The sequence below is a fragment of the Amblyomma mixtum genome, chromosome 2 (genome assembly GCF_055824585.1).
Source record: "Amblyomma mixtum isolate Tamu chromosome 2, ASM5582458v1, whole genome shotgun sequence".
NCBI lineage: Eukaryota > Metazoa > Arthropoda > Arachnida > Ixodida > Ixodidae > Amblyomma > Amblyomma mixtum.
The window spans coordinates 251,244,143-251,258,126 of record NC_143013.1 but is presented as its reverse complement, the minus strand read 5'-3'; the positions used below and the strand labels follow the sequence as shown (position 1 = coordinate 251,258,126).

Below are 13,984 nucleotides of genomic sequence, written 5' to 3'. Positions count from 1 at the left end.
AATGCGGACACCACCGAATATCCTCAGCAGTCCTCATTCGCTGTTGCAGTGGCGGACAGTGCTCGTAAATGCCCGTACCACGATTCGGAACTCGACCCAGTCCATCGAAGCGGGAGAGACGGCAATAGTCTTTGCGATTACCCACTTCTCCACAGAATTCATTTGCTCCGATTCAAAGACAGCCATCTGCAATTTTTCAAAACGAAAAATCCCCTCCTCGGCCGCTAACATCCTCCAATCTGCTTCCCCTCGCAATCGCAACATCACCCTCGTCTGGGTTCCAGCGCACTGCGGACACCAGGGCAACACGGCCACCCACGAGCAAGCTCTAGCTCTCGTCAACCGGGCAGTGGACGGGCTGCCCTCGTTTTGAAGTGCGAGGGACCGCCTCCTCACCTATTACGACATCACTATGCATTATAGAAACTCCCGCCAAATCTACCCCTCTCCTCACCCTTCCCTGACCAAAACTGAGTAAAGAGGTATGGCGTCGATTACAAACCGCCACCACGCCATCCGCTTTCCTTCTCTCCCTCATTTATAGAGGGGAAAATATCCAGCCTGTCGCATATGCCCAAGCACCAGAGCGGATTTTAAACACACCTATCAAAGTTGCCCAAACAAACCGAAACATCCTTTGCAAGGGATGGAATCACAGGAGCAATGGAAGGCTGCACTGCGCAGTAGTGCACTGCATGGGCTCGGGCCAGCCCGAAAGCCCGGGCCGGGACATGATTTATTTTGCCGGGCCTGGGCCGGGCCCGGGCCTGAAGTTGCGGGCCCGGGCCGGACTCGGGCTTAAAGCTGCGGGCCCGAGCCAGGCTTCGGTCTGTACAGAAACGGCTGGTGTCGGACTTTTCATTCAATATTGCAGAGTGAAGTGCAGAACTGTGGCATTGAAGCAGCGACACGGATGAGCTATCAGTTATAGTACACGCTGAGAAAAAGACTAAGCTTTATTCATTGACTTATTTATTTCCTTATTTCCACGCCGCGGTGCAGTAAGAGTAAAATTCAACGGGCCTTAATTGGCCATTGATCATTCGCGTTCCCAAAACATACCTATACACTATTAGAAATGCATTGGGGAAGTTTAGGACGCTTATGGTCTTCAAGCACATACCATGAAATACTCAAGCCTTTTAGCTTTTCGTTTCTGCTGAAAGGTGACCAGTTCGGCTATGAGCTCAACCTGTGAGATCGCATTCAGTAAAAAAAAAAATGTCATCCTACTGCTTGCTAGGCAGATTTAATATTTATACTTCGCAGGCGGCATAATATAACTGATTACAATCATGGGGGAACGCAGAGTAGACAAATACGCGTGTATGCGCCCTTTTTATTTGACTTTCGAAACTTCCGAGTTTATCTTTGCCCACCTACACGTTATCAGTCTCCAAAAGACGGGCCTGGCGAGAACTACTCTTCATCACTTCCTTCTGGGTTAAAAAGAACCAACTTTCTTTAAGCCAAACTGCGGTTTGAGAACCTTTGTCGGCCAGTTCCTTATCGGTGTAGTAGCAGTCTACTTGCTCAGTTAAGGCCGATTCACACGACGGTCCGTTTGCCCGCGGCCCGCGCACTACGTGTTCAATGCGTCAGCACATTGAGAGGCGCGCTGGATGGATGGATCGATGGATGGCGGCCGACAGCGCGCCCCTCAAAGTGCTGACGCATTGAACACGTATTGCGCGGGCCGCGGGCGAACGGACCGTCGTGTGAATCGGCCTTTAGTGTGAAACGGGCCGGGCCGGGCTCGGGCTGGGCTCCACTCCGGGATTCCCGGGCCGGGCCGGGCTCACTAGAGCGATAATTTAGCCTGGGCCGGGCTCGGGCTTCAGGTCGCGGGCCCGGGCCGGGCTCGGGCCTCAAATTCAGGCCCGTGCAGTGCTCTACTGCGCAGCTCACAAGCAGAACTACAGATTCGCATCGTGGGCTGGACCTTGAAGGTCGCCGCGGCCCAACAGTGTCCGGTCATCTAGAGCAGTCCGAGGGCCCGTCGCAGTCCTTCTCACCCCGTCCCCCTTCGCCCTCCTTCACCTGATCCGCTGAAGTGGGTCTAATAAAGTTGTTACTAACCAACCACCTATGGGCGAGGCAGAAGGGAATGCGAGACACCGGATGAAGAACTAGAAAAGGATTGGGTAACAACACTGATAAGAGTACAAACACATATTCAAGCCCAAAAAAAACTTCACGCAATCTACCCAGAAGACTATGAGCCAAAACGCGCGCACTGTTGGATAGAGGTCGACCAGTACCACATGTTATGGGCCTGCCAAAACAACACATAAGTAGAAAGGATGAAGGAACCGACGATGGAGCGGTGGGAGGAAATGCTACCCAGCTCAGACCCGAAAGTTCAGCAGGAGCTGACCGGAAAGGCTGCACGATCCAGTGGACCCCCGGAATAGGGAGACCGACCATTAATTTTAGGTTTAATTAAAATGTTTTCATCGTCATCATCATCATCTCTGTATGTGACACTTTTTTGTGTGTGTTTGATTTGCCGCTGTCGCGAACAGAAAATGTCTAAGCATGCATGTACCAACGCTGGAATCCTCATTCGTTGCATCCGCCAGATTGACCTCAACTTGAGCGTGTTTCCCTATTAGAAAGTAAATTAAATTAAAAACAAATGATTTCGCCGAACGCCGACACCGAGGCGAATAATCTAAGTAGACACGTGGTATACGCAACATCGCTGCTGCTATGTGGGTGATTACAAGTGACGTGAAGAAAACGGTGCAAAAAGGTTCCTGTAGTGATAACCTTCCTTATCTTGGCACAAGATCAAAACAATGAACAGCACGGATGCATTTCTGCAGTGGGGGGTGATCCAAGCGCAACAAGGATTAGACCTCCATTTTTTTTAATGTGACAAAGGAAGGAAATTTTTGCTTTTACATTTGATTTAGATTATTCTTCCCTGCGTTTAAAAGAAAACCCGCGGAATATGAAACATTCCACGTGACTATTTCTCGTGCGCCGCGATAGAAGCGCTTTCAAACGTGGCACTTGCGAACGCAGCCGCACTCTCCAAACGCGTCGACGGACAAGCTACTCCAATTAGGCTTAGCAGTACGGGTAGCGAACATGCTGAGACACATATAGCCGTTAAAAGACAAAGGCTCAGTCATACTCCGGCCGGCAGATATCTACTGAGTACGCTTTACTCGGGCGATGCAGTGGAAGAAGGAACTATACGAGACATCCCCGGGGACATAGTCCACTACCGATAGAGAAATCAACGGTGCATCGGTCAGAGCCTGTAGCAGTCTCGAGGCAGAGGAGATGGCAGTACCCCTTGCCATAACCACGGAAACAGAAAACTCGATGCAACAAATAGCGACTGATTTACAAGAAGCGTGCAGAAGGTAGAACAAGGGCAAAAACTCAACTATCACATGTCAAATATCAAAGAAGAGCCTTGGGAACGGCACACTAATATGGACTCCAAGATACGAGTCGGTTGAGGGACACCTGAACACAAACGTCAGTGCTCGAGCGCATGTCAACTGTGTAGATCGCGTCTGGGAGAGAAGGGTGCGAACGGTTTCCATTTTTCATACAGTGCGGCGCAATCCTCTAACGCTACTGACAGATACGAATTATCCATAACCACACCAGAAACATACCAAGGAACAATCGGCGACATGGTGGCATTTGCAGACTAATATCTACGCAAACCTCGGTCTTCTAAACAAAATCCGCTCAACTGTATACAGTAATAAATGCCCAACATGCGGGGAGTACCCCCTCGATATACCACAAAGCATAGTCAAGATCCCCAAATTGAGGGCTGCCCCGATTAACCACAACCCTATTCCTGAGCATGGGACGTCGCGCTGGCAAACACGAATCTCGAAGACCAGCTCCGGCTGATCGACAGGGAAGAGCGGACAGCACAAGCTGTTGGAGCCGTGGACTGAGGGCCACGCCCTTCGGGTGACCATTTATTTTCTCAATAAATTGTTAACACTCACTCACTCACTCACTCACTCACTCACTCACTCACTCACTCACTCACTCACTCACTCACTCACTCACTCACTCACTCACTCACTCACTCACTCACTCACTCACTCACTCTCTCACACTCTCACTCACTCCCTCACTCTCTCACTCACACTCACTCACACTCTCACTCACTCACACTCTCACTCATTCACCAGAGCTTCGAATAGGAAAGCAATATCAACTGCGGGCTGCTGGCGGCAAATTTGAAACACTTGCGACCTGGCCACTTTCAGTGCGGAAAACCTCGGGCAAAAAAATGCTTGGTAGCTCGGTTTGCATTCGGAATCATTCGAAGGAATAGCTGCCGGTATAGGTTTATCTTTACATACACGCTTGAGGAAGATCTGGCTGCGGCCGAAACGAGGACAGATAAACGTCAGTGTCGAAGTGTACTTTCTATTCTATATATAGAATGAGTCAGTGAATCTTGTGTTCGCGACAGCGTTACCTTCGTTGCACTGTTTTCCCTTGAAGCCAAGGGGACATAGGCAGTCTCCGCTCTCGTGATGGCAGCTAACTCCGGCCGGACAATTGCAACGCTGTGAACAACCATGGCCGTACCAACCATCCTTGCACTCTGCAAGTGGAAAAGAAAAAAAAAAGGTAGTTGCGGTAAACCTTGCTATAACAAAACGCTATATTAAGAAATTAGGTTTGTTAAGTGAGTCGAACGTCATTTTCCTTGGAACCCGTCCAGGAGTCCAGATATGGTGTACCTGTTTTAACCAGATAAAATTTGCGCATCAAGTAGGTACTAAGTAAAATCTTGAGTGTACCTGCAACAACGAAATAAACGAGTGTTATCCCACTCAACTTCATTAGATGAGGCTTAACTTTCACTATGAAAACCAGAATATTAGTTACTAAGTTCACATTTAGAATTTTGGCGATAAGGATTATGCTGGTGTACCGTGTTTTGAAGAACACTAACAAAAACTGTTGAAGTCTGCGGGGACTCGCCCTGCTCTGACCCCGTGGGTTTGCTTCCCCTCAGTGTTGTCCTCCCTAGTTACCTTCACTGAAAAGGGAGGGCGCCTACAGACGGCATGACTGTCGCGTGCCTCTTCGGCCTCGGGAACTCGTCTCGTGCGGACGTTTCGGCGCGGGCCTTAGCTCTCCGCCAGTAGGGCGAAACCTCGTGGGAGCCGCGAGCATAAGCCATTAAAGGCTTTCGCCTTAATAACGCGGAGGTCTCACTAATAAAGAAATAAAGAGCAAAGAGCTCACTGATAAACAAAGACCTAGCTCACTTTGCTCGCAGCTCGGCCCTTCTTTGCCGGGTTGGCAGCTGCAGGATCCGGTCACGTGATCGCAGGGTTCCCAGGGCCTGCAGTTGCACCTCTGCGAGCAGCCGTGTCCGAAAAAGCCCTCCGGGCACACTGCACTCGCGATCAAGAGCGAGCCGGAAAATGAAAAAAAAATTCAGGGAGCACTTTGGCTCTCTAAAGTGCTGCAAGGCGAAAGCGTTTCCTGGCGCACTGTTTGTTTTTATTTGTTTTATTTCTCATATTTTTTTATTTTTTTTATTTTGTTCTTTTTCTCATTTTTATTGTTTCTTATTTTTATTTCCATATTTTATTTTTATTTTGTTTTTATTTTTGTTTATTTTCTTATTTTTATTTTTCCTTTCCTTCACTTTATTCCTTTTATTTTATTTATGAAACCCATGCATTCACTAGATGCGCCTTTATTCATGCTCCAACCTTGAGCCTTCGTGGCGGAGTGTTAGCGTCTCCGCTTCAAATGTCAAAGGCTCTGGTTCGAGTCCCACCCTCGGCGGCGGACAAGTCTGTCGACACGGCTGCCGACGCGTGTGTCGATGGATGGATGGATGGATAGGAGCGCCCCCTTTGAAACGGGGTGGTGGCAATTGGCACCATGCTCAGCTTTTCTTTATTTATTATCTTTTTGTTTACTGTGTTGGCAATTCTCATTAAGATTCTCCATCAACTTTGCCTACGGTTTCCTACTATTCTAACCTTATTCCACATCTCTGCTTTTCAGCCACCAATCCTCCAATCGCTTTTTGCTGACTTCCACTGCAGATTTATTTACATGACCATTGTTATCTTTAAACCCTAGGGCCTCAGAAAGAGTGACTGTGCCTGCATCGACATCCGGATGGATACCATCACATTTGATTATGAGGTGTTCAATTGTTTCCACAGATCTACCACACACTGCACATGTGTCATCTTCTTCGTTAAATTTCTTTTTGTAGCTGCGCGTTCTAAGACACCCTGATCTAGCTTCAAAAAGTAGGGCACTGCCTCTTGAGTTATCATAGAAAAATTCTTTCCTGATCTGCCTTTTCCAGAATCGATATAGTTCTACACTATGTTTCTTTTCCATTGAATTCATCCAATTTTTAACTTCCGCGTTTTTGACCTGTCGTTTAATGCTCTTTCTTTCTCCGTCCTCATGACCGGCATACTTACTGGTTAGTTTTCTAGTTCTTTTCCGCCACTGTGAGTCAACGTTCTTTCTGTATAAATATTTAAATACCTTAGCTGCCCATCTGTTATCGTCCAATTTCCTCAGGCGTTCTTCATATAGTATTTTACTCTTAGCTTCCCGTGCCTCGAACGATGCCCAGCCCATATCCCCTTGTACTGCCTCGTTTGTGGTTTTGCCGTGGGCACCTAGTGCTAATCTTCCAACAGCTCTCTGATTTACGTCTAATCTCGACTGAACTTCTGCCCTTAAGCACAGAACCGCATTGCCGAAAGTAAGTCCCGGCACCATTATTCCTTTCCAAATACCTCTTAGTACTTCATATTTGTTGTACCCCCATAATGCCCTATGTTTCATTATCCCGGCGTCTCTTCGTCCTTTTGCCCTAAGAGCCTGTTCATGCTTTTCCGTGTATATCTGCCCTTCGTTTAGCCATATCCCAAGGTATTTGTATTCGGCCACTTTGGGTATTTCGTGGCCTTGTATTGTAAGCACCTGATCAGTTGTATCGTTAAAAATCATCACACCTGATTTAGTTGCGCTAAAACTGAATCCTAGAGCGTCTCCTTCGTCTCCACAGCAATTAACCAAAGTTTGTAAATCTTCCTGGCTATCTGCTAACAGTACAATATCGTCCGCATACATTAAACCCGGGAGTCGCTGCTCAACTACATTTCCGCCTAATCTGTACGATAGATTATAACCCAGATTACTTTCTTCTAGCCTTCTTTCCATATTTATCACGTAAAGCATGAACAGCAGCGGTGATAGAGGGCAACCTTGCCTTAATCCTTTGTGCACCCCTACAGTTGTGGTACTTTTTTTTCCCTTCCCATGTAATTTCAACTTCATTATCTCGGTAGATTTCCTGTAGAAAATCAATTACCTCATCACCAATACCTAAATCTTTCAATATGCTCCACAGGAGTTCCCTGTTCACGTTATCGTATGCACCGCTTATGTCCAGAAAGGCTATAAACAGAGGTCTATTTTCCGCCTTAGCTATTTCTATGCATTGGGTAAGCACGAACAGGCTATCATCTAACCGCCTACCCCTTCTGAACCCATTCTGAAGTTCTCCGAGTATCCTATTCCCTTCTACCCATGACTGCATTTTTAATTTCACCGCCTGCATTGCCAGCCTGTACATAACAGATGTTATCGTAATCGGACGGAAGGATTTTATGTTCATCTTATCTCCTTTCCCTTTATAAATCAAATTCATTGTACTCTGTCTCCAGCTGTGCGGAATTTGCTTATTTGTTATGACTGCCTCCAATGCTTTTATCAGCGCGTCCTTGCTTCTTGGGCCAAGTTCATTAATCAGCTTAATTGGAATTTCGTCTATCCCTGCGGATGTGGTTTTAGGAATATTCGCTTCCGCCTTTTCCCAGTTAAGACTAGTCAGTTCTAAGCTGTTCTCTTTTGTGCTGTCCTGTGTTGCCGCCTCACTTGGGGAGATTACCCCATTGGCGTCGCTAAAAGACGCAGCTATAAATGACGTAATGTAGTCCACAGCATCGTCTCCCTCCAAACATTTTCCCTCAAAATCTATAATCTGTTCCTGCTTTCTTTGATTTGTTTTTCCCAACCAGCTTATATGGTTCCAGAATTTTCTTGGCCCCCCTTTATTTGCCTCGCGAACTTCAGCCAGCCATTTATCAGAGGACTGCTTTATTTTAGCCTGGACTAGGACCTGAACTTGCTGTTTCTTTTGTCGATAAGATTCCCATTTTTTTCCTATTTCCTCTACAGATAACTGCGCCCTCTTTGCTTCTCTGTGTTCCCTTGAAGCCACCCGTCGTTGTTCGATGGCCTCCTTAATTTCCATATTCCACCAGCTTCGTGGCTTCCTCTTTCCTCTCCAGCGGTTAACTCCTTTCACTTGTTTCATTTTTGTAGCGATGAGCAGTTCCAACTGATTATAATCCCAATTTTCCATGTGGCGTTTCTCAATTACTTCTTCTATATCGGCTGATATTAGCGCTATTTGTTCATCATTTAATTTTGCGTTGTCTTTTGGACTTCGTTAAAAGCAGTGATCGGCAAAGCACTGGGTTCAAACTCTTGGTCATCTAGTTTTAAAGTTTGCAAAACAGCATGCCCACTAAACAACCATTCTGTTCTTTCTCCGCTACAGGAGCTTTAGTTTATTATCAACGTCTAATTTTTCACAACCCTGTGTTGTACTTAAAATGGCGCTTTCATGTACCGTGAAAAAACAAGCAGTCCAAAACATGACAGGTGGAAAAAGCCTCCGGAGACCCGGCAATGAAAAACTTTTACAATATATTGCAACATAGAACTGCAGGCGCAGCAGGCATGGAAAGAGCTCTGGTCATGTTTCTCAGCTACTTTTAGAACCTCTGCTCGTGTCTAGTGAGTAAGGTCTAATGGCATTCCCTTCTGGTGAGAAGCTCCTAAAAAAAACAGGAGTCAGCCCGAGCACGTTTTATGGTGGCAGTAAAAATTAAAAAAAAATGAAGGTGGGTTCACGTGCCTTTAAACCTGCGCTAAATCACTTCGGAGCACCTCTTAGCAAAGCATCTCTTAGAATTCGTAACAGTGCAACCAACACACAAGCACCCGTTTGAGGACGAGGGCTCCGACTTTCCTGTGTGCTTCCGAAATTTCATAATTTCGTAGATATCTGGCATGGTCCGGCGCACAGTGAAAAGTTAGAAATGCAGCAAAATATATTTCAAACTTGTTTTTGCACCCAAATTATCGTAACCTATTAAATTAAAGCGTCAACATTTGCACTCCGGATCTCGGGCGCACAAAGAATGAAAAAATTGGCTGGGGTTTAGCTCTGGTTAAACCTGGAGGATTGCGAAAGCAACATCTGCGCGTAGCCATATATTGTTGCATGAGCTACACTGCCCACAGCCTCGCCGTTTCGCGCGCTCTTGCACGACCATACTGCGCATGCGCGAGGAGCAAGTGACGTCACTACGCACAGCTGGCGTAACTCAAGGCCTCCGCGCGCCGCCGTGACGTCACGCTCGCGGGATGGGCCTGGAAGTCGGCTTCACCTCGCGCGGTACTCCTCGACGGATCTTCAGCGCGCTCCTTACCCCGAGGCCGTCGGTTTATGCCGTTTCGTTCATGTAAGGACCAGTAGTAATAAGAACTACTATTACAAAATACTTTACCGACAGAAACACAATCACTTTTAATGTTGTGGTTTTATTTAGCGTATGCACAAATTAGTGTGCTTTGCGCTGATTGATAGGGTCTTACTTCCGCAAGTAAATTTCGCCGCGGTGTCCGCATGGAAATGTTCTGGCCAGGCCATTTACCACAAAATATAAATTCAGTCACCAAAGAATCAATACACGGCATTTAAAGCAATGTAAATACACAGCCTGTTGACAACACAGAAGAAAGGAAGCCAGGAATGAATGGCTACAGTGTTTCAAGAAACGAGTGATTTATTACGGTAAACAACACAAAATTGAGGAAAATATGTACAATGCAGCATAATCACAGCAAGATGAAACAATACACCTCTTATGCATTTTTAACAACATTTTTAACAATTCCAGTAGTTTTGCGTGCAGTCACTTCATTTCTGTACAGTTTGCAGCTTTCGCTTTGGTTTTGGCATAGCCAGTTTGTTGTTGGCTGCTTTGCATAGATTGTTGAGGAGTGTATTGGCTGCCGCACTGAGGATGTGATGCATGACCTCCTGCGGAGAATGCCCCGAATCGCAGTAGTCAGGCACCTCAAAACTATCAAGAGCATGAGATACGAGTGCTACCAGTGCCTCCTTTTGATTAGCCAGAGCAAGAAACTGCGAAGAATACTGCTGGCTTCTAAGCTTGTCAAGGACAATCTCAGTGAAGAGCACCGCATTGACGACCACTGCTTGGGGGAATTTCAAACCCCCTCTTGTCATGCCTGCAATGAGTACGTTTTCATCTTTGTCTAAATCTGTATTTTCTAAAACAAGCATTTCTTTACACGATGTACACATGAGCTTCTTCAACGCAGCATGCGCACAATATCCAGCAACGTATGTCACAGCTGGCATCCTTGAAGTTTTTTTCTGAATGTCTCCGTTGTAAACTTTTATTGGAAACTGCTCGTGAAATGAGCTGGCAGTTGTCTTCGACACTGGCCGTCCTATGACATCTAAGTCGGGAAGATCTAGGACTTTTTGCAGCCGCAGTTTGCTCTCGGACTCATAAATCTGCCGAACCGAAACATGATATTGAGAACCGCTCAGCTGGCGATATTTTCCGAACCTCTCTTCTAGAGAGTCTGTCTGAAACTTTCCAAGTAGGACATATTTAAACCCAAGCTCCTCTAAACAGTAAAGTGAAATTTCATGCAGAGCATGGCTTGTGTGTCCGAGAGCCATGTGTGTTTCTGGTGTGAAACGCCCTGCATCATGCTTTAGGCTAGCCCAGTAGTCAAGCCACTCTGTCATCTTCTTCAAAAATTCCAACTGAGGGCATGACGTGGAACTCACAGGATACTGCATCTCATCCCGCAGGCGCTGACCTTTCCTTGGCGTCTTTACATTGACTATCTGCCACCAAGTCAGAATTGTAGCAATAAAATCAGCAGTTTCTTTTGCATGCTGTATGTTGGTAGATTTCAGTGCAGCCACTGTGGAGTCATTGAAAATGCGAAGTGCAAGATTCACGTTTTGCCGCTCCATATTCGATGGGTCTAGTGCCTTTAATGATAGGGTTGGTGCTACTTTTAATAGCTCATTTTTCTCTGCATCGTGGAGCTCCCGCAAAGTTTTAAATGATGCTGTCAGAATCGGTGGCTTTGGTTCAGCGCTGTTCGGATCTGGAAAATACATGCATTTGCCTATGCTACGCTGGTTCAACCAGTTATTTCGCACCGACTTTAACACATGAACTGGGTCTAGAATGAAAAACAGTGGCCGAGAAGAATCAGCTGGATGCTGATAGACAATGCTGGCCTTTGGCGGACTTGCGAAAAATTTCATAGCCTTTCGATTTATTGAATTATTGTCTGAGACAACTGCTATAATTTTCAGTCCAAGTGATTCAAGATTCCCTATTAGTTTGTGTAAGAATTTATGAAGAGTTTCTGCATCAATCTGAGCTACGGGCAGAATGTGAACAACATCTTTGTGGTTTGAAAGAAGGCTTTGTATCATAAAAACATGAGCTGTTTTGGCTGGACTTGAGCTGTTTACTGCAGCGCCTGTGATAAAGCCACCTTTATAATCAAAGTAGCTTTGGAGATGAATCTCGTCCATCATCAGAGTAACAGTCCGCTCATGCTCTTTCATCACGCTCAACACTGTCTTCGTATAGCTCAGGAAGGAAGAGTCGTGCTGCTCTAGGGCAGGGTTTACCTGATATGAAGAGCAGAGGCGCCTTATTGTTACAGGGTGGGGCAACTTCACTTTCATAGAACTTCGGATAAACTTATATGCATGCGGTGATATTGTGTACAGCAGTCCCGCAAAAACAAGCATGTCTGAAGAGTAACGTAAAGCATTTTTCAAAACAAGCTCTACTTGACTGCTTACAAATTTGAGAACTTCCAAGTGCCATCCCTGATTTTCTTGTTGCTGGTACTCCTCGCACACATCATGAAGCAGTAGCAACGCAGTTTCCAGAAGATGGTGAGCCTTTCGGTTTCCATCCGCATAGCATCCACTTTGTAGCTGCTCAACCGACTGCAATACCTCATTTAGCTGCCTGAGGTCTTGCAAGTGTGAAGGCACATTCACAGTGGAAAGGTTCTTGATGCACGATTCTCCAATAAACACCTCAACGCACAGTTCTGCTGACACTGTCACCGAACTACGCACAGCGGGAGCACGATCAAATGACAGATCCAAGAATAGGACCTTTGACTCTTTGACAATCACAGTCCAGAAGTCGGAAATCGAGGAGTTTGAAATTGCATCGCAAAACTCCCTGAAACTGCCTACTTTGTTCTTCCGGTTTTCTTCTGCTTGTGCGGCAACAGAAAGCTCAATAGCTTTTCGCAGCGACGCAGCTTCTAATCGAGCTTTCTTTTCTTCTGGTGCCTCCCGGCCGGACGCTGTCGGGCGAGATAGATACTTCGGGCAGTCGGCGAACACACTGGGCACTGCTGTTTGCTTTAGGCGAACGCGTTCCAGCGGCACTTCAATCACCTTGCCGGTCTGCGCATCTGTGTATGTTGCAGTTCTAACGAAGTCTGCTTCGACAAAATGTTTCTCGCACAGCTGAAAAAAAAAAAAGAGTAATGTATAGTTCTATGCACGCTTACGGGAAACGGATCGAAGCGAGCATGAACACAGACTTAACAAATACCTACAGGCGAGAGAGATAGTGTGCCGCAATACGCACAACAAACGTAAGGAAAAGCGCTTGTTTTATGTTACATATACATAGAGCATAACCAAAAAACAAACGATGCTTACCACAGTATGCTTTGTTGGCGTGAAATTTTCACGAGAAATCGCCTTTGTCCACGCCGCTTTCTGCTGCGGGTCGCTCGGAAACCTGTAGACGCGGACACTTGAGACTTTCAGATCGTAGTTAGACTTGCAATTTGGGGCACAACATGAGCCAGGCATTCTGATCTGTGCCTGCGCACGGCTCCTATTTCCAAAAGCACCTTTTTGTCACCATTGACAACCAACACGAGAGAATTCGACGACAATTTTGCACCAGCACAGCCACCGAAGGAATGCCGTCGCCTCGCCACTCGGCCGACCCGGTAGAAGTTCTGTATGGTGACAGCCAAACCGGCTCAACCGGTAGTAACTCAACGACTCAACTCGTCAGCGTGAGCAGCTTCATCCCCTGACTATTCCCGGCTCCATCCCGCGGTCGTGACGTAGGCGCCTGTGAGAGGAGGTGGCGCGCCGGCCTTGCAAGTTCTCGGTGGTGGTGCCCCGGCCCTTCGGCACGCTAGCTGGGCGCCGCTACTGAAGGAGAGAGAGAGAGAGGCGATGGAGAGCGCGCGGCAGCGGCGGCGGCCTCGGCGCACTAGCTATGCGCCACTACTGCGCATGCGCAACTGGCGAGCACGGCGGCGGCACCTCTGAGTCACCCGCGCAGCGACGAAGGAAGCGCGCCAGCTGTGCTCCGTGTGACGTCACTGCCTCTCGCGCATGCGCAGTATGGCCTTTCCTCGGCTCCGCGAAATGGCTCGGCGACTAGCGTAGTATTGCTTTCGCAGCAAAAAAAATAACAATAAAAGCAAAGCCACGCTTGCACGCACCTGATTCACAGTGGGTGCCTTGAAATCCTGGCCTGCAATGGCATGTGCCATCCACTTGCGAACAGGTGGCTCCGTGCTGACAACGGCAGTGATGCCTCGTATTCATAGGAATGGCTGTTAACGCATGCAACGGAGTCTCAGTGGGAAGAGTACTTTCGGTAGAGAGCTCTTGCGAAGAAGCTGCAAAAATCCGGGAAAGGATGTGAAACAGAGTCCCCGTTTCTACTTGTGGGGGCAGCGCCAAAGTCTGCCTTGAAGAAAACCTAGACCAATGTCGTCCAGTCTTCTGCACACTGCC

General features: G+C 47.1%; 1 protein-coding gene across 1 annotated transcript in view; it reads right to left on the bottom strand.

Annotated features, from left to right (window-relative positions):
• LOC149363513 (uncharacterized) overlaps positions 1–13,984 on the bottom strand; it is a 42,672-nt gene that overhangs the window by 13,147 nt on the left and 15,541 nt on the right. Inside the window, exons 12-14 of the mRNA XM_089573510.1 lie at positions 13,687–13,866; positions 5,271–5,399; positions 4,469–4,597 (exon numbers count right to left, since the gene is read on the bottom strand). Of these exons, the coding sequence (XP_089429636.1) occupies positions 4,469–4,597; positions 5,271–5,399; positions 13,687–13,866 (438 nt within the window). The remainder of the gene's footprint in view (positions 1–4,468; positions 4,598–5,270; positions 5,400–13,686; positions 13,867–13,984) is intronic.